The 22963-nt window shown below is 42.3% G+C and overlaps 1 protein-coding gene across 1 annotated transcript in view; it reads right to left on the reverse strand.

Annotated features, from left to right (window-relative positions):
- Positions 1–442: 442 nt before the first annotated feature.
- Positions 443–22963, reverse strand: part of IL5RA (interleukin 5 receptor subunit alpha) — a 33283-nt gene continuing 10762 nt past the window's right edge. Inside the window, exons 8-12 of the mRNA XM_043587963.1 lie at positions 21197–21342; positions 17745–17887; positions 5499–5591; positions 3886–3970; positions 443–684 (exon numbers count right to left, since the gene is read on the reverse strand). Coding sequence (XP_043443898.1) covers positions 598–684; positions 3886–3970; positions 5499–5591; positions 17745–17887; positions 21197–21342 — 554 coding nt within the window. The 3' untranslated portion in view covers positions 443–597. The remainder of the gene's footprint in view (positions 685–3885; positions 3971–5498; positions 5592–17744; positions 17888–21196; positions 21343–22963) is intronic.

Raw genomic sequence — 22963 nt, forward strand, 5'->3', positions numbered from 1 at the left:
ATCATGCTTCCTCAATCATAGCTATAGAATTTGAGATCATGCTTCTCTCCCTCTCCTTCCCCCACTCCCCCAACACACTACTTGAGACAAAAAGTATTCTATAAAACAACAACAACCCACCATGGCTCCCACTTGCTCTAGCTTTAGGAAAGACCATCTCAAATCTAAGTTCATAATTAACTCCAGGCTGGTGCAAAATGCTTTCTTCCTGATATTTTAGTTGAGTATTACCATTGGCAGCTTCAACTGTAAAACCAGCTCTGCCAGTTGACATCAGCCTTAAAAACTGACTCATGTACAAAAGTTTGAGGTAAGTAATGTAAATCATAAAGACTGGCAGGTGAAGAGTTGGTACCCTGTAGAGTGGGGAGAAAAGACATGGCAGAATGATCAGATTAATCCATCACCCTGAGTGAGCAAGGAGTTTTTGATGAGGCATGTACACTTTTAAAAGATTTGTCTGAGTGTATTGCCTTGCAGCTAAATTGAGTGTTCAGTAAATTCTGAACTCTTCTTAGCCAAGAAACAACAGTTCCCGTTCTTCTTATCGCTGAGGCATGTGAGTGTGAGTTCATTTTGAGAATGCTGCAGTGCCAATCAAAACACAGAATCTTCCAGGGTCTCAAATCCAGGGTCTTCCACATAACTTATGACTTCAATTTCTGTTTCAGTGGAAACAGTTTTCTGGAAAACAAAACATCCTCCCTTAGATGTCTTTTAGCACATTTTTGGTTCTCTCAAATTTCTTTACAATTGGTTTTGTAAAGTATATCTTGCTTATAAAAATGGTAAATGTTCACTCAAGAAAATATATGGAAAATATAAAGAAAACATCAACTTACTTCCCAAACACAGCCCCATCGTTTCTCTTCAGCCTTTTTTTCTAGGTACAAAGTTATATTAACAGGTAAATTAAGGCAAATGGATAACTAGCTTTATAAATTGCTTTCTGTGTAATATCATGTGATATTTTAAATTATATATTCTTGGGCTGCACCATTGAATAGATCCGTCACTTTCCATTTATGGTTTGTTGTAGTCCCCTTAAATTTGGATATGTGTTTGTCTAATTTGGGCTATTATGAAGATGTTAATTAGAAACGTTGTGACAGAAACTACCTACAAGAGGTATTTATCTACGTTGTTTACTCATTCAACACATTTTTAATACTTCCTGTATCCTGGACATGGCTCTGCATTGAGGATGCAGTGACAAAGAGATGTGCTCTCTGCCTTATGTGCTAGAACTTTAAGGGTTTATAGTCGATTTAATTTTGGAAAGAACCCCCTCTGGTTACCATTGTAGAAATAAAGAACAGCTGGAAACTGGTATCTAACAAATTTAAAACATGGGATGCAATTTTTTTTTTAATACAAAAAGCCTTCTATTTTTTAACTGAGCTTGAGAAAGGCTGACTTTTGCCCCTCCCACCTCTCCCTGCCAGTGTCTGCCTCTTGAATGTTACAAAGCAGTCTCTGACTTGGGTCTGGACCAGCAAAAACTTGCTTAGTGAGAGCTCTGGGATGGCAGATACCCTCCAAATCCCAGGACCCTGGGTACCCACACCAAGCTCAGAGATGCAGGTTGTAATTAAAAGCAGATTTCCTTTGCCACTCACCAAAGGTGTCCTAGTGGGATGCAAAACTGTTCTTGCCAATAGCACTAATGGGTCCCCTCATCATCCTTGGGGAGAAAGCCCCAAGAGTCAGTTGGAAGGGCTTCACCTTTGGAGATACAAGCTGGGCCACTGTTTACATATTCTTCCAGGTGGAGAATTTAGGCTATAGGGCTGACAGTATGGGGCAGTGCTTCATTTTCTAGGTTGCACTTACTGTCTTTGTCTCTGTCTCTCTGAGTTTTTTTTTGTTTTTGTTTTTTTGGGGGGTTTTTTTGTTTTTTTTTTTGGAACTCTACAATATGAGAAGAAAGTAAGTTGTCCAGAGGAGCCTAGCAGTGCTAAGTTCTGACATTAATCCTTTGCTTATTTTGAGACAGCTTGTCAAACCCAAGTTGTTATTTATTTGGTACACATGACTTGATTTTAATTAACAACACACCACAAGCTTCCACAATGAGCTTGTAAGCCAGTTTCTTTCACCAACCTCAGAATATTAAAGAAAATCTTTGGGGGGCTCTATAGGGAAATGAGATACCGGCATTAAGATGTTTCATTAAGAGGCCAAGACAAATGACTTAAGTGTGCTGCTGAAATCAAATGTAGTTTATCAGGGATGAGAATGTCACAGCAAGGAGGGATTGACAAATTCAGATGAAACAAAACAAAGTTTCATACCGGGGTCCACTGTTCTTCTGGAAAACAAAAGCAAAGCCCCGCTCCCTGATAAGGAGTATAAGATGGAACTGAGAACAGAGTGGTTCTTCTGCCTGACTCAATTCTTCGCTTGACTAGGTTTGTAACTACTATGGTCTATAATAACTCCAAACACCCAAACTGAAAACTCTAAATGTCACAGCTTATTGAAAAGATCCATTTCAGTGAGTGTTTGACCCTTAACTGTCCTAGAAACAATCACCAGTTATTCACCCATGAGTCACTCAATTAGAAAACTCGATTTGTTAAGAACATAGCTTGGTATCTACGTCAAGGGCCTGTGAACTATAGCCTGAGGGTAGAATCTGGCTTATTGCCTATTTTGTAAATAAAGTTTTACTGGCCAGAGACAAGCTCATTCATTTGTATATCGTCTTTGGCTGCTTTCATTGTGGTCAATGGCAACATGGGATGGTTGAGATGAACCATTTGGCTGTTAGGTACTCACTATCTGGCTTTTTAGAGAAAGTGTGCTGACCCCTAATCTGAATAACCACTCCATTTAAGGACAGATTTGACCAAGTGTATAATAACTGTACACTGAGAATCACAAAACATTGCTGAGAGAAATTAAAGAAACCTACACAGGCTGATGATACTACATGTTTGTGTTGTATGACGATGTCATGTTTGTAGATTAGGAGACTGAGCTCCCCAAATTAACCTACAAAATAACACAATCCTAATCAAGATCCCAGCAGCTTTTTTGATAAAAATTGATAGAGTTGCTCTAAAATTGATATGTGAATGCAAAACACCTAGAATAACCAAAATAACTCTAGGAGAAAAAATCATATTTGGAAGCCTTACACTACTGGATCTCCAGGTTTGCAATAAAGCTATAGTAATCAAGACCATGTTGGCATAAAGGTAGACAAACAGATCGATGAAAACAAATAGATGGTCCAGAAGTAGACCCACACATATATAGGTAACTGATTTTCAACAAAGATGCCCAGACAGTTGACTGGGGAAAGGATGATTTTTTTCTTCACGAACTGATGCTAGAAAAATTGGGTAGCCATAGGTAAGTGAGCATTCAGTTAAGTCTAACTGCTCTGAAGGGCAAATAGGGCCTAAGGAAATGCATACTGGGGCAAGTCATTTGCCTTCTCTGTGGTTTTTTATATTAAGGAACTAGGACAAATTTCTGCAAAAAATGTTATTAATTAGGGTACCCATGCGCAAAAACATGGATTCTTATAACATCAGAGCTAAACAGGACATTGGACCATCTCATCTATACATAAAAAGAAGTCATGGGGTTGAAGGAATTGCCCAAACCCAATTAAGAGATCAGTGATAGAAAAAAACTCCAGTCTGACTGGTTAGGATGCTTATAACTGAGCAGGGCCTTTCCAATATTCCCAGACAGTTATGAACATAACACAACAGTGAGCCAAAGGGTATAAAGACCAAAACGACATAAATTTGGCTAGCACCCTAGGTAGTCACTCTGCCTTGGAATATGAAAAACCAGTAACCTGACAACCAGTCCATGGAGACCCAACCCTGGGCAGATCGGACCCTTCATAAGAACCTGCAACATTACCTCAGAGCTGACGATGACAAAGAAATCTTGAATACTACTTTTTGGTGCCGGAACTGGTGGAAACAACCTGGTCCATAAGTGGCCTCTGAAGACACAGTAAAGCAGAAAATTGGGTGAACAAGAGTATCCTTGCTTGTCTTTCAGTATCTACTCTACAAATTGACCTAGTTAATCTCAGGACCTGCTGTTCTATAAATTCAAAATCTTTATTGACCAAGAGTTATAAATATTTATGTTGTAATATTAGTTGGGGCTGTGATGCGGCTTCTGAATCATCTAAGAAAGACATAATAGTAAGTGCTTCATGTTGGTCTGTTTCCAAGCCTAATTTCTGAAAATGGGTGATTTGCAAGTGCCTGGTACCCCACTGCTAAATACAGTGCTGGCTGCAGGCCCCTACCCAACTGTGCCAGCTCACAGAGTTCTTCCTCTCCTTGGAAATGCTGCCTTCCAACCCAAAGAACATAACATTTATAATAATGAGGCTTTTTTAAAACAAATGTTTATTTATTTTTGAGAGGGAGAGAGAGAGATAGAGCATGAGTGGGAGAGGGGAAGAGAGAGAGAGAGGGAGGCACAGAATCTGAAGCAGGCTCCAGGCTCTGAGCTGTCAGCACAGAGCCTGAAACAGGACTCGAACCCACAAACTGTGAGATCATGACCTGAGCCAAAGTCAGAGGCTTGACTGACTGAGCCACCCAGGTGCCCCAAAAGCTAGGCTTTTTAAAAGATAAGTAATTTTCAGGGCACCTGGCAGCTCAATTCATTAAGTCTCTAACTCTTAATTTGGCTCAGGTCAGGATCTCACGATTTGTGGGATCAAGCCCCACATCAGGCTCTGCGCTAACAGCATGAAGCCTGCTTGGGATTTTCATTCCCCCTCTCTCCCTCTGCCCCTCCCCTGTTCACTCTCACTTATGCACTCTTGGTCTCAAAATCAATAAACATTTTTTTAAAAAACATAAGTAATTTTGTAAATTATGAAAGGGCTAAGATGGAACATGTTCTTAATCCGCCTAAATGGCACTTTGCCTTATGGAATGCCAACATGGTTGAGGAGTTCTTATGGGGCCATTTGCAGGCTCTAGGATTGGTCACCAGATCTGTATGACATTTCAAAGGACCATCAGCCACTGAGGGGCCAGGTGAACAAAAGGCAAGTGTAGGACTTGGCACCTCGTAATTGGGGATCATATCATAGGAAGCACTGGAGTGATTTCAGTCTCCGGTGAGCTGCATTCCTTTACCGAAGACATAAAAGGAGTCTGCTAGTGGCTCTACTAAGACATCCAAATACTGAGTGGAAGGTGGTAAAGGAATCAAAAGAACATGAATGTAAAAGCTTCACAGAAATGAAAACATTGCCAAGAAATTCAAGAGGGGTGTGTAATGGCTGAGGGCTATGTTGTGGTCTGTCCAGTTTCTGTAAATCCCCTAAGGATGTTTCTCCCTTTTTAATGTGGTCCATACTCATCTTGGAAATGCTGTCAAGAAGACACCAAAGCATTTCAAATTTGATCTGATAACAAGAACCCTAGTGGATACACAACAAAAGTGTGAGATTCAATTCTCAGACCTCATTAGAAACACCCAAATATACAAAAATACTTAACGTTTTACAGATGAAGGAGAAAATTAGCAAGATGAAGCAGATGGCCGCCATAAGCACGATAAGAAACCATTCTGTGGAGGGCTTCTGGTCATCACTTCCTGAGGGAAAAAGAAAGAAATCAGAGCTAGAATCTGTTGTAAATATGCAACATGACTAGATGCAGGCATCAGAAAGCTTGGGTTTGAGTTGCAGGTGCTGGGTGGTGCTGGGCAAGTAGCTGAGCCATCCTGAGCTGGAGATTTCTCATGTGCGTGAAATGAAGCCACTTTTAATATTGAATCATTGTGTAGTCAGCAGATATTTATGGACTACACTTGATGTATTAATGACTCCTGAATCCTGGAGCTTATCAGCTTTTAGTGGGTAGTAAGGATGCTTTTTAGATGGAAAAGCTACAAAACATAAGCCCTCTTAATAATGTAATTGCATTACAATCAAAATAATATACAAAGTTAGAAACTCAACTTTTAGAGGAAGTGAAGTCCAGAATAATACTCAGAGTTAACCCTAAAGTCATCAGACTCTGCTAGAAGTACTTTACAGTCTTAATTATGCTCAACACCCCTTAGCATTATTCCCACTTCACAGATAGAAAAGTAGAAGAAAATTGCCATTAAGTCAGTACAGAAGGTATAAATATATCACATGCCATCTTATTCTCTAATTGGATTTGCTTCCAGTCTGCACTCAAAGACAGATTCTTCTATCAGTTTTGATGACATCATGGAGGTGTGTGTTTATTTTTAAGGTACTGGAAATGCCTTCAGGAAAACTCAAGGTCCTTAACCACATGGTTTTTAAAGAGGTAATGCACTTGTTAAACTGCCTGATTCACTTCTGGAGAAAAAGACAAAAATTGCATTACCTCCCTGATATGCTTCCTTTCTGTGGGAGAGACCACTCACTAATTCATTCCTTTCTTCACGTGTTTAACAGATACTTATCAGAACTCCCATTATGTATTTGGCACTGAACAGGTTGCTGTGAGCTGGGGTAAAAGCACACACGTGGGCTCTCCCCTTCTGCTACTTAGATCCATCAAAGAAGAAAGGCTCTAAGCAAACAGTGACACAGGTAATGACTTAATGCCAGCTGTGCTAAGTGCACGGGGGGGTGTTCAAACCAAGCTGCACGAGGAAAACCAGGTCCCAACCCTCAGTTTGCCATTAATCGTTTCTTTTATAAAATGAAAAGTGCCTAAGTGGAACTTTGAAGTGCTTGTAAATACTCTAAGACTCCCAAAAGCTCCAACATACTTCAAACTCAAAACATTCAGTGTATCAAGAGGGAGAAATGTCTCGAGGATTTAATGCCAGTGACTCCAACTTTGCCTTGATCTCTTGCTCTTTTTGCCTCCTGAGAAATCTTATTTGGGGTTTATCTTCTACTTCCCCAAAGCTTTAATCTCTCCTTCATCTCTTCTCTTCTGCTTTCAAATATTCATAGAGACCTTTATCTTGAATAAGCCATAAGTCCTTTATCTTTGCTCTGCCATCGCTCCCAACTATCATCAAATTACCTTCCGACTTTATTTCTCAGCCTAATTTCTTGAATAAGGGATTCAGGCTGCTTCATTTCCCCATCTCAGAACCTGTTTACTTGCTGGTGGTTGCCTCCTAGTTGAATCCAAAATACACTCCGTTTCTTTTTCCAACTTTATTTTGCTTGGCCTCCTTCCTGAATGTCACACCTGATGATTACTCCCACCTTGAAACCGAGTCTTTGGTTCTTTGACCAAAATACTCCCCTTCCTCGGTGGCATTTCCTCCTTCTCTCTTTAGGTTCAGTTGACCCTCTCAGCTCAGCCCTGGACCCGTGGGTGTTTTCCAGGACAGTCTCTGTTCCAGTACTGGCAAGCTGGTTGAGCACAGCTGCATCGTTTAATCCCACGTGTTCTTCTCCCTTGTCTTTATTCCTGGCCCAGCTCCGACACACAGCTCAGCTTCTAGATTTGAAACTTCCCTTGGGTGAAACCCACTTAGATGTTTCTCCAAGCTGACAATGTTGCACACTAAGTTCACACGCTTCTTCACATCAGAAGGACTTCTCTCACTGACTTCCCCATGACGGTCTCCATTCTTCCAAGTTTCCATGCTGGGATCCTTGGAAGTCACTCTGATTCTTCCTGTTTTCTACAGCCCTGCTTCCTTTCTCTATTGACTCCTGGTACACCATCACATCCTAACCTCTCATAAAGGCAAGAGATCATGCTTTTGTCTCATGCATGCATCCTAGCCTAGCATGGAAACCTGGGTCCTATTCTCAGCTTGCTGTGGAGGTTGCCCTTGTGGGGCTCACTTCCTTCATCTGTAAAAACAAGCGAGTTGAGGGGCACCTGGGTGGCTCAGCTGGTTAAGCGTCTGATTTGGTTTCAGCTTAGGTCATGACGGTTCGTGAGTTCAAGCCCCTCGTTGGGCTCCATGTTGACAATGTGGAGCCTGCTTTGGATTCTGTCTCTCTTCCCTTCCCCTGCTCTCCTCTCTCTTTCTCTCTCAAAAATAAATAAATTAAAAATTAGAAAACAAAGTGAGTTGAAATACATGACCCTTAACATCTCTGCCAAATCAGCACCTTTTCCAATACCACTGACTCCATCCAGGCCACTGTGATTTCCTGCGCACTTACCTTTAACAAAGTTGATTTTAGAAGAGTAGTCGTCTGTATTGCTGAAGGTTTGAAAATTGTAAAGTATAAAATCTAAAAACCAGCAGTTATCAGAATTAATAGCTTACTTTCTGTACATATTTTCTTTTCCTTTCCTTTCCTTTCCTTTCCTTTCCTTTCCTTTCCTTTCCTTTCCTTTCCTTTCCTTTCCTTTTTCTGAGTGCTCCTAGGTACCAGAAACAATTCAAGGTGTTTACCATACAATCAGTGTAATTCTTACAACAATGCTTTCAGATGGGCACTCCTTTCCTCACTTGGCAAACGGAGAAACTGGAGCAGAGAAGGGCAGCGTCAGTCAGCTAAGGACACCACTAGCAGGCAGAGCCCAAATCCAAGCCTATGACTGGTTGAACAGTAATGCTCCCATCACCATGGTGCAAGGATCCCGGTCCACTCTTCGTCATCCCCAAACTGAGGACATATGATGCAAGCAGAAGCTCCACTTAAAACATCCTAAGCATTTCTCTATGATTGTGCAATCTCCTGAAAATCATCTTCTCAGCTGGATACCACTTCCCTGCAGGGAAGCGGTTTCACTGTTGTGTCCCCACTGTTGGACATAAGCTAAGTTGGAGGCTGTGGTCCAACAGAAGGGGGCTGCATTGCAAGGGAGTCATTCTCCCTGATATTCCCTAGGCTGTGGTTGGGACTGAATCACTTTATTAAACACCTATGACCATAGTACTTTTTTTTTTTTTTTTTTTACCTTTTAGGTACTTATATGTATTATTTTACAAAGAGGCGTTGGTCACAGTAAAATAATAAAAAGAGAGAGAGAGATACTCAAGGAGGCAAAACTTTTATTTTCCCAGATGCTATAGACACTGAAAAGTTCTAGGATTAATATTGCGTTGTCTGGGTTGTAACTGAGTGCCCTATTAAACCTAGTTTTCATTGCACTTGCTCATAGCTAATGTAAAGAGCAACAGGGATGAACTAATGCTGTCACGTCGAATTCTGTCTGGCTTTATTTCCCAATCTGATGTCCTGAATAAGGGATTCTGCCTGTTTCATTTCCCCATTTCTGAAACCCACCATTCCATGCTCTTAACCATTACTCACGTACCCTAATCAGTATATCCAGTAACTCTAGAGTCATACACGGAATATAAATTTAGCAAGAGGTAGGTCAGCAGAAAAAAAGTTACCCTCTTTACCAGTAGGCTTAACAGACAGATAAAGTTTGGGTCCTACAGAAAGCAAGAGTGGTGTTGTAAATATTATCAGGGTCGTACACTCGGTGCCATTTGTGTCTCAAATTGTGAAACACCTTGTACCCTGATATGTCAAGTGCTGATAATAGTACCGTTCACTTCTGACCAGGATTACAAAAATCTTTTCAGTTAAACTATTCCCTGATGATTCACTTCAGTTCTCACTTTGATAAACAAAGTTTTCCACTGAATTAGCAAAAATACAAAGGCAACAGATTTTATTGGATTCAATCAAAAAAAGTTATCGATGCGTGCAAGGTACTATGTGGGAAGCAAAGTCATGGTCCCTGCCTGGAGGGAGTTGGCAAATTACTAATTTCTCCTGGCCTGGCTTCTGCAGTGTCCCGATGTGCTTTAGAATGACTCCCTAACCACCAACTGAGAACAGAACTAACCCTCAGAGAACAGAGCCAAGGTCAGCTTTACTGTGAAGAAAACATAAATAGGCGGGTAAAATTAGTACAAGAAAAAGCTTTCACATACTCACTGCCAAATCGAAACTACTTCTGGATTATCTACTGTTTAATTATTAATGTGAAAACCTTGAGTACATTTTATAAATAAGTGAATTAAAGTTGGCATCTACTCTGATTTCACTGAAGATAGAAAAAAGGCAACAGGTCCCAAAGACAGTATAAATCCTTTGGGTCAAAATCATAAAAAAGAAATTTTAATACTGTAAAAGTTGGGAGGCCCCTGAAGGTACCGTTAATTTGAATTCTGGGGTCTCTGGCCTTGGAAATTTTCTTAAGAAAAAGCGTTTCCAGATAACTTGAATCTTTTCTCTGACTCAAGGAGAATGCCTTTCCGACCCTAAAACGGAAGCCACAGATGTTTCTTTTCAAAACACTGAAGGGCACTGCTATTTAGTTATGCAAAGATGTTTTAGAAAGAGGAAGTCACAAGGCCTGTCCTTCTAAGGAGGAGAAGCCCTCCAGACCGTCCACCTCATTCCTGGATGCTCTTCTGACATTGTCAACTGAGAGCATTCAGGAACTCCGCCCTCTGGTTTCTGGTGGCCTTGGCTTCTATCATTTCGAACATCTCAACCATCTGACCCTGAGAATAAGCCAGCAGTTGAAAATTCTGCTGTTCTGTGACCCGGGAGTGTGTGGGGTGGGGCTGGGATGGCATGGTGGCAACTCAGAGGGAAGAAAAACGTAGGCACTAAACCTGACTTCATCCCATAATCTGCCTCTAGCTGCCTTGGGAGCTTTGTCAAATGGCTTCCCTCCTGGTGCTGCAGTGCCTCTTGCCATAGAATTCTGTCATCTGTGTAGTTCATGCTAATAACTCCTAAGAGGGTCAGTTTGGTTTGGGGGCTTGCTCCACCTTAAAGTGTCCATACAAGTACTACGTTCACTGCTTCCATACTGATTTTGAGTATGACTTTAGACTCAACAATAGGTTTCAAGGGAAAAGAGCTAATGAGTAAATTGATGGGACCCTTCCAGTGAGGCAGTCCTGCTCTTGGATCATGACACCGGCTGGTTCTGGGAGAAAGCAAGTAGCACCAACAGTTGCCAGGTAATGTGGAGGATGCCCATGCATTAGCCTATGAAGCTGCCTGTGGCTTGCCACTAATTGCAGGGAGAAGCTGTGGCATCACCATGAAGGAGCACCCCAAACCAGGTGACTGGCTCCCAATGCAAGCAAAAGACCGAAGCAAACCTTTTAGGTGGGTGAGTTTTCCCAGGCAGCTGTCAAGGGGACTGTGGCGCTGCCTGGTTTAGGGAGAAAAAAGAGGGGGAAAAAAGACTGTGGCTTTACCTGGTTTAGTGAGCTAAAATACAGACAGGAAATGGAGACCATATGCATGTGTGCAAATCTATGTGTTTAGGATCCGCTAAACACTGCAGTACTCTGCTAGATCGCTACAGTACTGTTCATCTGCGTTACCCCTCATAGGACTAGACTTGAAGGAGAATAGAGAAATTATGGTTATTATTCTCTGTTTCACAGGCTTTCTGCACAGCACTCCCAAGCACCCCGGAACTGTGGTTCCTGTAAGGGGCTGTGTAGTCTGTTTCGTTAACCTGCTAGCAAGTCCCATTGAAAGCTGGCTGTGCTCATCACATAAAAACAAGAAATGAGGGGGTGAAGAGGTGTAATCCTGGTTCCGTTATTTGCTACTGAGGTGACCTTGAGCAGGATGTCCTCTCCAGTATCCACTGCCTGCTTTGTAAAATGGGGATAAGGACTGAATGAGTTGGTGAGGCAAAGTCCTTGGCCCAGTGCTAGTACATAATAGGTGCTTCACAAATACTAGTTACAATCATTAGACATGTTTATATGAGATCTGAAGAATCAAGATGATTTCCCTAAATCATCAAAGCAAGACTAAAACTCAAGTGCTATCAGAATCTTCAAAATGTGGAGTAATAAGCTCAGCCCTGGAGGGGAAAGGAACACACCAAATAATTGAGATACCAGAGAAATAGGCCCATAAGGCATCCAGGCTTCTAACTCTCAGGGATCTAGGTTAACGTGAAATTATTTACAACTCGGTCATAATCTGGACGAGCATCACCCTTTCAGAAACCACAGCCCCCACTGCCCATCTTCCTGCCTCAGTTTCCCCAGCTAGCACCATGACCTATGGGATGATAAAGCATGGCAGAAAGAATAGGGTGAGGAACCAATCATGTGGTTTGGTTCCAGGCCCATGTGTACTACTTCTGTGCTCTGTCACTGGGGGCATTTCTTTAACTTCTCTGCATCTTTTCTCACATAATCTGTAAATCCATGTGATTAGGAAAATTCTTTGTTTGTGAGAATACACAAGATAGCACACACAAGAACAGGCCTAGCAAAGTACCTGGCTCAACAATAGTCTCTCCTTCCTCTGAGCTGTTGTCCCATCTGATGGCCCCATCGTGGGGCAGGATTCATGCATGGAAGGGCAGTGTGCGCACCACTAGAGGTGGCCCTCCTTGAAAACACAGTAGAAAGTGCCTGCTCCTGACAGTTGGGGACAGAATCTGAAAGCTTCCCTCTATCCCTCCTTCAGGCCACAGGGATCATCCAAGGGGGAGGTGGTCCTGCCCACCCACCCACTGAGAGCAAATGGTGGGACTACCAGCCTTTGAAACCACAGGAGCCTGGATTGAAGGACACAGTTGACTGGACAGACTACCATGTTTACCAACTTGAAATCCCCGATTTACAAAGAAAACCCCGAATCCCCATAAGTTCTCTCAGCCTCAGGTGAGCCCGACTGGGTTTTTCAGGTTAAGTCAACTATTTTTTTTAATCAGTTTTGTCTGTATTAGTCTCTTCCCCATGAAAATTTTAGCATTTGCAATTTTTTTTTTTCCACAGGCCAAGGGCCACCTAATTTGGCACCTCTGCTGTGTTTCTTCTTCCTGTTTCCCATTGCTAGTTTTCTCTTTGTTTCACCACAGTGTGAGAATTTAAAAAGAAAGTGTGTGGTGACAAAACAGAAAATAAAGGAGGAGAGAGTGCAGGAGGTGTCCAGGGCTGAGGGTGGGGCTGCAGGACTTGACCTCGGCCTTGGATCCAGGTGACCTGGGCCCATGTAGGTGTGTCCTCACATATTCACAGACTGTTAAAGCCAAGTCGAAGGACAAAGACAACAAGAGTTGCCTGTGGGAACCTTGTTTCCATCTCAACCCAAACTCTCAAACACATCCCTCATATTCTGGCCCAACCTATTTTCAGGCTGAAGGCTGGGTCATGTGGCCTGAAGAACCAGTCCCTCCCACCACTGCCCCATATTGTGACAGGAAAGCTAAGGCCAGGATTTCCTCTAACTCATCTTGTAGAAAGTGATGCCTCTGAAGGCAACAAGCGTCCTCTCGGCCTTGACCATCTTGAGGACTGTGGGAAACTTTGCTCTACTCCCGGAGGTACAAATACTACATGTCTCAAGCCTAAAGAATCTTAAAATTAAAAAAAAAAAAGGAAGAAAAACATTTTAATTGGTACCTGGTATTGTCATGGCATAGATCCCAGCCTTCAGATAGGGCTTTCATTGAGATGGGGCAAAGCCCAATCGCTGGTTTCCAGGGCAATGTCTGTGATTGGGGTTAAGACCTGTCTCTGATAAGCAGGTCTCAGAAGGACTAAGCCTTTAACAGTGACACAGCTGGGAATTAATGCAGGGTGGACTCACCTAGCAAACACTCTTTTCCACAAGTAAGGATATAGCTGAAGGGAATTTTATTTTCATTGCTTTTTTCATGCATGGCTTGTGAGCTTCATGGAGCACGGAGGAGGAGAAAGATGATGGACTGGACTGCAGGACATAGAAGGCTTCAGGAGAGCAGGGTCAGGATAGAAGAGGTTTTGGTAAACAGGAGACGGCAGAGATAAGAATCCGGAAGTTGAGAGAAAGTTTTAAAAAGGAGAAAGAAAGAGGTGTGAAAAGTGGGAAGTCAGCTCTCAAGATAAGATGGAGAGGCCAAGTGGAGGAAGAGCAGTTGATAACGAGCACTGATAAAACAAAACCGCTATTTCCATTCGAAAACAAACAGGTTTCATGTGCTGGAAATCCTAGCACAGGAGGGCCCATCTGGGGCTGAGGTTTGGGGCACTTGCTGGCTCTCCCCCCTCACCACTATCCCCTGTACCTCTTGGCCATCCAGGGACCTTGCCAACCCAAACAAGACCCGCCGTCTGGTCTCCTCTGCCCTCCTTTTCTCAGTCAAGACTTACCTTTCCTGTGTCTCGCTATTTAATAACCTTGGGCCATCATGGGTTAATGAGTGAATGGAATGTATTTCACTTCACTGATTGACCAATATGTCACTTCTTTGAGACAATTAGCCATTAATAGCCACTTCTGGGGTGTTTGATAATTACTGATTTATTTAATATCTCTGGCTCTCCATTTCCTTAAAAGAGATGGAGTTAATAATACCTGTGAAAGAGGTGATATTGGAGTCGGGCTGCCGAGTGAAAATGGAAGGGGAGGGCTCCAGGTGCCATACACACAAGGTAGGAGAGAAGGAAGGTTGTCTAAAGGAAACGAATGTAGCGACAAAACTGCCTGATAGACTGCAAGCCAAGTATAATTATGGTTGCATCCCCAAGGGGTAAGGAAGAGCCATGCAACGTGTCCCAGAGGGGCCCAGACTTCCTATTATGTTTATTAATCATCTTGATGAAAATGGAAAGTCTGCATTGATTAAATTCACTAATGATCCTAAACTGAGCAGGGGAGTAAATTCTAGAAACGATGGATTTGTAAGGTGAATGGTAATATTAATCAGATCATCTTATGAAAAGGGTGGCAGTAAATGAAATGGGATTTGCCATAGATAATGGCAGTGAGGCATATACCTGGGGGGGAGTTATAATGAGCCTTGTTCCAAACTAGGAAGCTGTTATTTAGGAAATAATAATGGGAGGAGAGCTCTAAAGTGGAGAGTGAATAATAAATTAAAAGCAAGCTCAAAATAAACTGTCATTATGGATCACAATTTCATTCTCAGCATTTTTGTGGTGGGCTGAGGGAGTGTAGAAGAACCTTGGGGATGCAGCATAGACATCTTGCAGGCCAGGAAACAGGGACGCACAGAGGTTAGGCATGAGCAACTCATTAGGGGTGGCAAAACCCAGGCACACTCCTCACCACTCTGTGCCCTGCAGCGGTGACAGGAGATAATCACTCCTGAGACACCTACGTGTAACACCACCCTCGAAGTCTGCTCAGATCACCCGGCTTGTGAGGAGTTGTCTTTTGTCATCTCTAATTAGGGTCCTAGAGCTAGACACTGGCAGAGCCATGACTAAAACCTAAATTTCCTGATTCGTCTTTGCTTAGTCTGTAAGTTCTAAACTGCCCACCGTCAACACTGACCTGAACTACACAATTCAAACGCTCAGAAAGCAGAACTGGTGTCTTACCCTGGGTTTCTACCTTGGTTTCCACCACTTTCATTGGACAGCATTAAAAAAAAAAAAAATCTCAAACTCAGAAATCTCAATAATTTGGGCCCAAGTTATGTGCCCCTGGGGAATAACATACACCAGTTTTTTTTAATTTGTCCAAATGCAAGTAATGAAAATTAAGCTTTGATCACAAGCTTTTGATAAAATGAATAATCTTGTTAAAAATTTCCTGGGGCTCATAAATGTTTCTTCTGTTTGTTTTGCTCTTGGTGAGCAAAGTGAATTTTCTTTGTGCAGAAGCAGCAGTGTTGAGGGGGGTCCTGTGTGTGTCGGGTCTGTTGAGCAGGTTGGGGCATCAACCTCGGGAGGAGGGTAGGGAGGGAAGACTGGCCTTGGCAGAATTAGGAAGTGGGTGCAGTTGGCCCAGTCTTGGTTCCTTTTACCTCCTTTGTTGCGCCTCTTCCCAGGAAGGCTCCTGCTGAGCCCTGTGGGGTGATTTTGGGGGCCATCCCATAAGGCTGTGCTGATTGGGTGAAATACAAGTGCAGGAGGTGCAGTTCCCCTTAACAAACTCTGCAGCTCCGCAGGGCCAGCCCCACTGAAGACTCAGAGTAACTCTGAAATTCTCAGGCCTCTCCTCATGTCTCCCAGTCTTCTGTGGAAACCTACCTGAGGCGCTCTAACCTGACTCACGTCCACAGAGCCTAATGGGTCACTGCCCAGGATTTTCCTAAAGAGCCACCCATTAGCCTAAGTGAATGAATTAAATGAAAAATTTTACAATAGGCCTGGAAGAAAGGTCTCCTTAAGGATGCTCTTCAAATGAGCATTGAATAGCCCATAGGAAGAGTGAGAGGTAACATTCACATGCTTGACCCTCCATAACCACAAAGATAGGTCCCAGGATCTCATAATTGTGTAATTTGTTCAACACCTTGCAGCTTGCAGAATCCTGCCACGCCAAGGCATACCGCTAAGAGTTTGGGCCCTACGTTGTGTCAGCCTCAGTTTGAATCCCATATCTGCCACTCGCGCATGCAGAGTTAAACAAATTGCCTAAACTTTCCAAAACCATTTTCTCATCTGAAAGTTAGTGCTGTTGATACGGTTAACGCAGGTAACTCATGTAAAGCATTTAGCAGTGTTTGGCAAACCGCCATCAATAAATGTTATCTGAGGCCATCGGTTTTTAATTTCATAGTACCCTGGGAGGCGGGTGAGGTGTATATTATCTTCTTTGTCCTGGGAACCCATGCAAAGTCAGAGAGAAGTGATTTGTCCAAGGCTATGAGGTCAATATGTGCCAAAGCTGGGTGTTAAACCTGACCTATCTGGCCAAGGTTCCAGAGTTCCTTCCACTGTTCTACATTCTTGTAGATCTTACGCAGCACTTGACCACGTATGTCCACATCCTCAGGCTACATGGTTGCAGTACACACAAGAGATCTATTAGTTGTTTTTCAACTGTCCACTTCTGTCCTAAAAGGTCTATGGATACCCAGGACACCCAGGTGGTAAGAAACACAGGCTGTGAATTTTCTATCTTCAAGCTGCAAGGCCACATCTCTAGGTCATGGGATTGCCATCTGGAGCTGAGTAAGCATGGGAATGTGTCCTCACTTCCAGAGCATCCATGGAGTACTTCATTACCCTTCACAGACCCCACAGACAGATACGGTGATCTTCTTGCAGAGTAAACTAGCGATTTTAGTCATAAAGGAAAACAGCTGCAGAACACAGAAGTCCAGGCTACACCCAACCCTTCTGGTCCCCTGTGTCTGTTATGCTGAAGGCCCAGGAATGGGTCCAGATTTTGCAGGCCCTGAGTTGCTTCAATTTTGGAACTTTCTTTAAGCAAAGAAACAAAAATATGATATCAAAATTAGCTGAGGGAAAAATGTAGAGATGGAGCTTAGATTAGTAGTTGGCAGGGGTTAGGAATAGAGACACGCAACAGAGATTGTGTTTGTAAAGGGGCAACGGAAGCGATCCTTGCAATGGATGCATAAACCTGCAAATGGGGTAGAATTGCATAGCGCTCAATACACAAAAGCATGCATATAAAATTGATGAAATCCGAATAAGATCAGTGGTCATTACCAGTGATAATTCTGGTTGTGATCTTGTACTATAGTTTGTAGGCTGCTACCCTTGGGGTAAAGTGGATGAAAGACACATGAGTTCTCTCTGTATAATATCTCGCAACTACATGTGAATCTGCAATTATCTCAGAAAGCTTAATTATTAAAAAAAAAAAAAGGATAAAAGTAGAATCAGATAATCCGAAAACAAGGCGAGGGGGAGTGGTATGGAGCTTTAGCAAGGCTCATGCTAGCAAGATGCTTGAACATGTAAGCTTTGTTGACTTAATGGTAAATCTGTCTCTGGTCAAAAAGACAGTAGACTGACAGAAGATCAGCAAGTTTAGATCGCTAAGTGAATGTGTACACTTTCCAGGATCATCTGCTTTAACCATGAGGAAGGTCACTTGCTTTAAAAAAAACAGAAGATACTTACCCACGTATATAGGTTGACTCCACTCGCTCCAAAACCCCATCTGTCTGCACATAGAACTCACGGTGGCTCTCACTTGAATGGAATACTTAGAAATATCATCAATTATTGAGATGAATGCATTCGTCATCAGTTTTTCTGTCTGAATGGAGAAAAATAGCATTATAAGACTCTCTGGACACAAAATTTAAGAAATGCCAGTTACCAGAAAAGAAGGTCATACATAAGTAATCTCACTCGCTTTTATGTGACCCTTTTAAAATCAACAGGACCCACATTGCTGAGTTTATTCTAGAATGCTTCAGTAGAGATGTGTCACAGTTATCCTTCAGGGGAAAGTGATCTTGTAATCAAAATGAATAAAAAGTCATTGGTAAGTTCTCGATGATTTACCTGGGTCTGTTTAAGGTTTCCAAATTAAAAGACTGGGGTGGCGTATAGCAGAACACATAATCCCCCTCATCTTGTCCTTCCATATTCTGTAGCCAAGTTAGTAAACAATATCCATTGGTTTCCATCTTATTCAGCAGGCATCAGCAAACTAAAATGTGGGGGCCGGTATGGCCTGCTGTCTGTTTTTGTAGGGCCTGCAGGCTAAGAATGGTTTATACGTCTCCAAATGATTGAAAAATATCAAAAAGAGTATTTCATGACACACGAAACTGAAATTTCAGTGTCCGCAAATAAAGTTTTACTGGAACACACCCATGCCTATTTATGTATTATCTATGGCCGCTTTTGTTCCACAATGGTAGAGCTGAGTAACTGTTACAGAAACCATATGTCCTGCTAAGCCTAAAATATCTGGCTCTTTACCAAAAAAAAAAAAAAAAAAAAAAAAGCAAAACGCCTGATCCCTGATGTGCAGGAAGATCTCAAACAACTGGAGCATAGGGAAAAGGAAAGAGCAGAGTCATTGAATCTAGGAAAGGCTGGGTTTGAATCCTATACCCCAAACTACCTGCTGACAACTTCCTTGACTTCTCTGAGCCTCTGTTTTCTCATCTGTAAAGTAGGCAAAGCAGCACTTAAGCATGGATTATTGAATTAAATGGAATTGCCCTTGTAATTCCAAGTTTAAAGATGTACTAGGTTGAATCCTATGATAACTGCCAATATTCAACCCACTTTTGATGAGCAAAAACAGCAATATTGGTTCAATATAATAATATGTGCTTAGTATTAGTAAATGCTGGTTTGCTACAGGCAACTTAGAGTTACATAGTCTGGTGTTGAAACAAGGCTATTGTCTCACAAATGAGACTGTCTCTGATATTCTCTCTCCTGGTCAGTGTTCGCACCACTCAGCTAATCCTTTGAGCCCCAAACCAGAGATGTGCCCATGACACCTATATCTTACATTCTTCTGTGTGTGTTTCTCCTTTGTTCACCCTGCCCCACAACCACTGCCTGATTTATCTTGTCGTGTTTTGCTTGGACAATTGCCATAGCCATTAACCCAATGTGCCTGTCTCCACATGGCCCCTCCACCTGCATCCAGATTTCATGCTGTTACCAAAATTATTCTTTGATTTTGCAGATGTGGCCAGAGTTCTGAATGAATAAAACTCTTCAATGGCTTTCAGCACCTATGGCAATGGCTTTAAAAAGAGAAACCACTCCTTCCCCCGCCCCCCCAAATTCCAGTCATTCTGGGAGAAGTCACAGTGTGGATCTAGAGTTACTATTCCAATGTTGGCTTTATGTCCAGGCCAATTCATTTACTGCCACTTGGCTGAAGGAACCATGCTCTTTTAAGCCTTTGAGTTATGCCTTCTGCCTAGACCCCCTGCCACTTAAAGTGTGGTTGGCAGATTGGTGTGGGTCAGGAGCTGTTTATTACTGATTCTCAGTGAGGTAAACACAGGAATAGAGACAACAATTTAGGGGCTCTTGTAGCAATGTGACATTGCCACAGCATTCTAGCCCATGAATGGGTGTGTCTCTGGGCATATTTGATTTCCCTAGCATTTCATTTTTAAGCTATTTTCCAAAAGAAACAATTCAAAATTAAATTAGAAATCTAATTAAAAATTAGGAATTACAAATTAAAAAAAAGAAGGTCTTTTAGCATTGGTATTTTGGGAAGCACTGGCTACAAACTATCCATCCTTCATGATTTCACTCAGTTCTTCTCGGTGGGAGCCCTAACTGGTTGCTTTGCCCACCCCCTCCTTTGGACCCATATTGGCCCTTCCTCTGAGGTGGTGAGTGTGTCCACTAGACTAGGCCCCTTGATGGCAGAGACAGTATTTTATCTTCTTAACTCCCGCCCCGAAACCAGTGGGTAAATATTTGTTGAATCAGATTGGATGGAATTGAATTTGCTTTGCCCACTGTCACTGAGACATGAGTTGTAATCCCAACTTCCCTACAGCTTTGCCAGCTTGGTGACTTTGGGCAAGTGGCTTAATCTCTCTCTGCCTCACTTTCCTGTGTAATGGGGATGATAATTACTTAATGCAGCTCCTGGGAGGAGGGAATAAATTAGCATAATAAAGGTTGACACATAGTTGATGTTTCATAAATGCTGGCTTTCCTCTCAGTTCCTGTCTCTTGAACTCTTTGTCCATTAGTGCTTATGAGTATATCTCAGTTGTGGTGAGATACATAAAACAGAAAATTAATCATCTTAACTACGTGTACAGTTCGGGAGTGATGAGCACATTCGCACTGTTGTGCACCCGCTCTCCGGCACGCTTTCATCCTGCAACACCGAAACTCTACTTGTTAAACAACAGCTCCCCCATGGCCCCTCCTCCCAGTTCCTGGAAACCATCATTCTACTCTCTGTCTCTCTGGGTTTGACTACTCTTGGTATCTCACATAAGTACAGTCCCACAGTATTTGTCTTTTGGTGGCTGGTTTATTTCACTTAACGTAGTGTCCTCAAGGTTCATCCAGGTCATAGCGTGTGTCACGATCCCCTTCCTTGTTAAGGCAGAACAACAGAGCCCTGTATGTATACACCACATTTGGTTTATCCATTCATCATCTACCAGTGGACAGCTGGGTTGTTTCTTCCTTTTGGCTCTTGTGAATAATGGTGCTATGAACAGGGATGTACAAATTTCTCTTTGAGACCCGACTTATAATTCTTTTGGATATAAACCAAGAAGTGGAATTGTTGCATCACACGATGATTTTCTTTTTGATTGTTTGAGAAACCTCCATACTGTTTTCCATAGCGGCTGCAACTTTTCATATTTGCACCAAAAAAATAGTGTTACTGTGTTTTTTATGTGATCCTTTGTGTTATTTTGAACCAAAAGTATGTCCTTTCAAGACCAAAAGCCAGTAAAGCTTGGTTTATTTTTACAAAACTTGGGTAGACACGTTACCTTTGACCTTGTTAGCTCCAAGCTGTAACCACAGCTGTTACTGAATATAATTTTTACAGTGTTTCTAAGAGAATGCTACTATCAAATATTGGAACGATCTGAAGAATTACCTGGAAATAATTTTTCCTTGTGTTGTAAATTTTCACTTCATATTCAAAGCAGTGAATTGGAAAGGCAGAAACTGGTTTTTCCCACTGAATTGAAAGACAGGTTCCTTCAATCTCTGCTGTGACATTCACTGGAGGATTAATGCGATCTAGGTTAGAGAATAAAAGGTCAGTGATCTAGGCTGATCAATCCAATCCACTCACACTCCCCAAGGCATTTCTGAGATACAATCTTTTCAAGGATCTACCTTCAGGTTTTAATTAACTGATCTCCAAGTCATAGGACCCCAGTGGCTCACAGATGACTCTCATAGTTGTAGTACCGAAGAGATCCTGCCTCTAATCTTAAAGGATTCCTATTCCAAATCACATTGAAGGGTTGAGTCCCTTTCCACTTCAGCTCATTCCAAGACCCATCGCACCATCCCTGTTCCTCAAGCTGGACCAAACTAGGTAAACCTGACCCTAGAGAGAAACCCTGGAGCTTCCACAAAGCACTGCCTCTACTAAGCAGGTGTGTGGCTCTGGGTAAGAATCCCCTCATTCTGAGCTTCAGTTTTGTTTCATTTTGTATCGTTTCAGTTTGTTTGGGGTGGGGGGCCGGGGATGGAGTGGTAAGGTTCAATTTTCTCTGCATAAAAAGAATGGGCCACATTTGTCTAACAATTGTAGAGTTCTTTCTCCTGAGTTATCACCCGATTATCTCATAGCCTTGTGATGTGGGTAGAAATTATTTTTAAGCGAGTGCTCTTGTCTCAGGCTGTGTGACTTAGATCTCACAATTAATGAATCATAGGGACGATCTAAGAATGGGATGTATTGATTGGTTCCAGAGCCTCCCGTTCCCTAGGCAGAAAAATTTTAACCAGGAATCTATTTCTTTTAGTAGTATGAGGAATTTATCTCTAATAAATGAAAATCATACAGGAAAATGAATCCCTGTGGTCTGTACCAGGTTGTGCCCATTTTCATATTAGTATTGTTTCCCATGTCCTCCTCAGCATTGTTTATTACTTATTTTTAGGAAAGGGACATTTTTAGGTCATCTGAGAAATATACTGTTGAATAGAATTATATAACCTCTTTTGTGAGCTGGTTCTTTAAACCAAGTTATATACTTCATTTGATAGAGATATAGATAAATCATGTCCCTTTAAATAACACCTTGTCTATTTATAATTATGTATCATTACCAGGCATTGTTCTAAGCACTGTAGAGTTGTTTTTTTTTTAATTTTTTTTCAACGTTTTTATTTATTTTTGGGACAGAGAGAGACAGAGCATGAACGGGGGAGGGGCAGAGACAGAGGGAGACACAGAATCGGAAACAGGCTCCAGGCTCCGAGCCATCAGCCCAGAGCCTGACGCGGGGCTCGAACCCACGGACCGCGAGATCATGACCTGGCTGAAGTCGGACGCTTAACCGACTGCGCCACCCAGGCGCCCCGAAGCACTGTAGAGTTCTTAACACACTTAGTTCTCACAAAAATTTTGCAGGAAATATTAATTTATCCCCATTTCTTTCTGATGAGAAGACTGAGGTACAAGGCAATGACCAGCTTGTCTACGGTCACTCAGCTAGTTGGTGGTGGAGCCAGGACCTAAGCCAAGGCAGCCTGACTCCACAGCCCATGCCAGTAAATACACTACTGCTGAAATCTTGAGGGTTAGTAACAAGAATGCTGCGTGAAAGGCTCCTGATGAATTTCATTAATACAAGCATCTAGGATGAAGGAGACTATAGTATTTCTATTTTGAGAATGGAGCCAA

This window comes from Prionailurus bengalensis, chromosome A2 (genome assembly GCF_016509475.1).
Source record: "Prionailurus bengalensis isolate Pbe53 chromosome A2, Fcat_Pben_1.1_paternal_pri, whole genome shotgun sequence".
NCBI classification, from domain to species: Eukaryota; Metazoa; Chordata; class Mammalia; order Carnivora; family Felidae; genus Prionailurus; species Prionailurus bengalensis.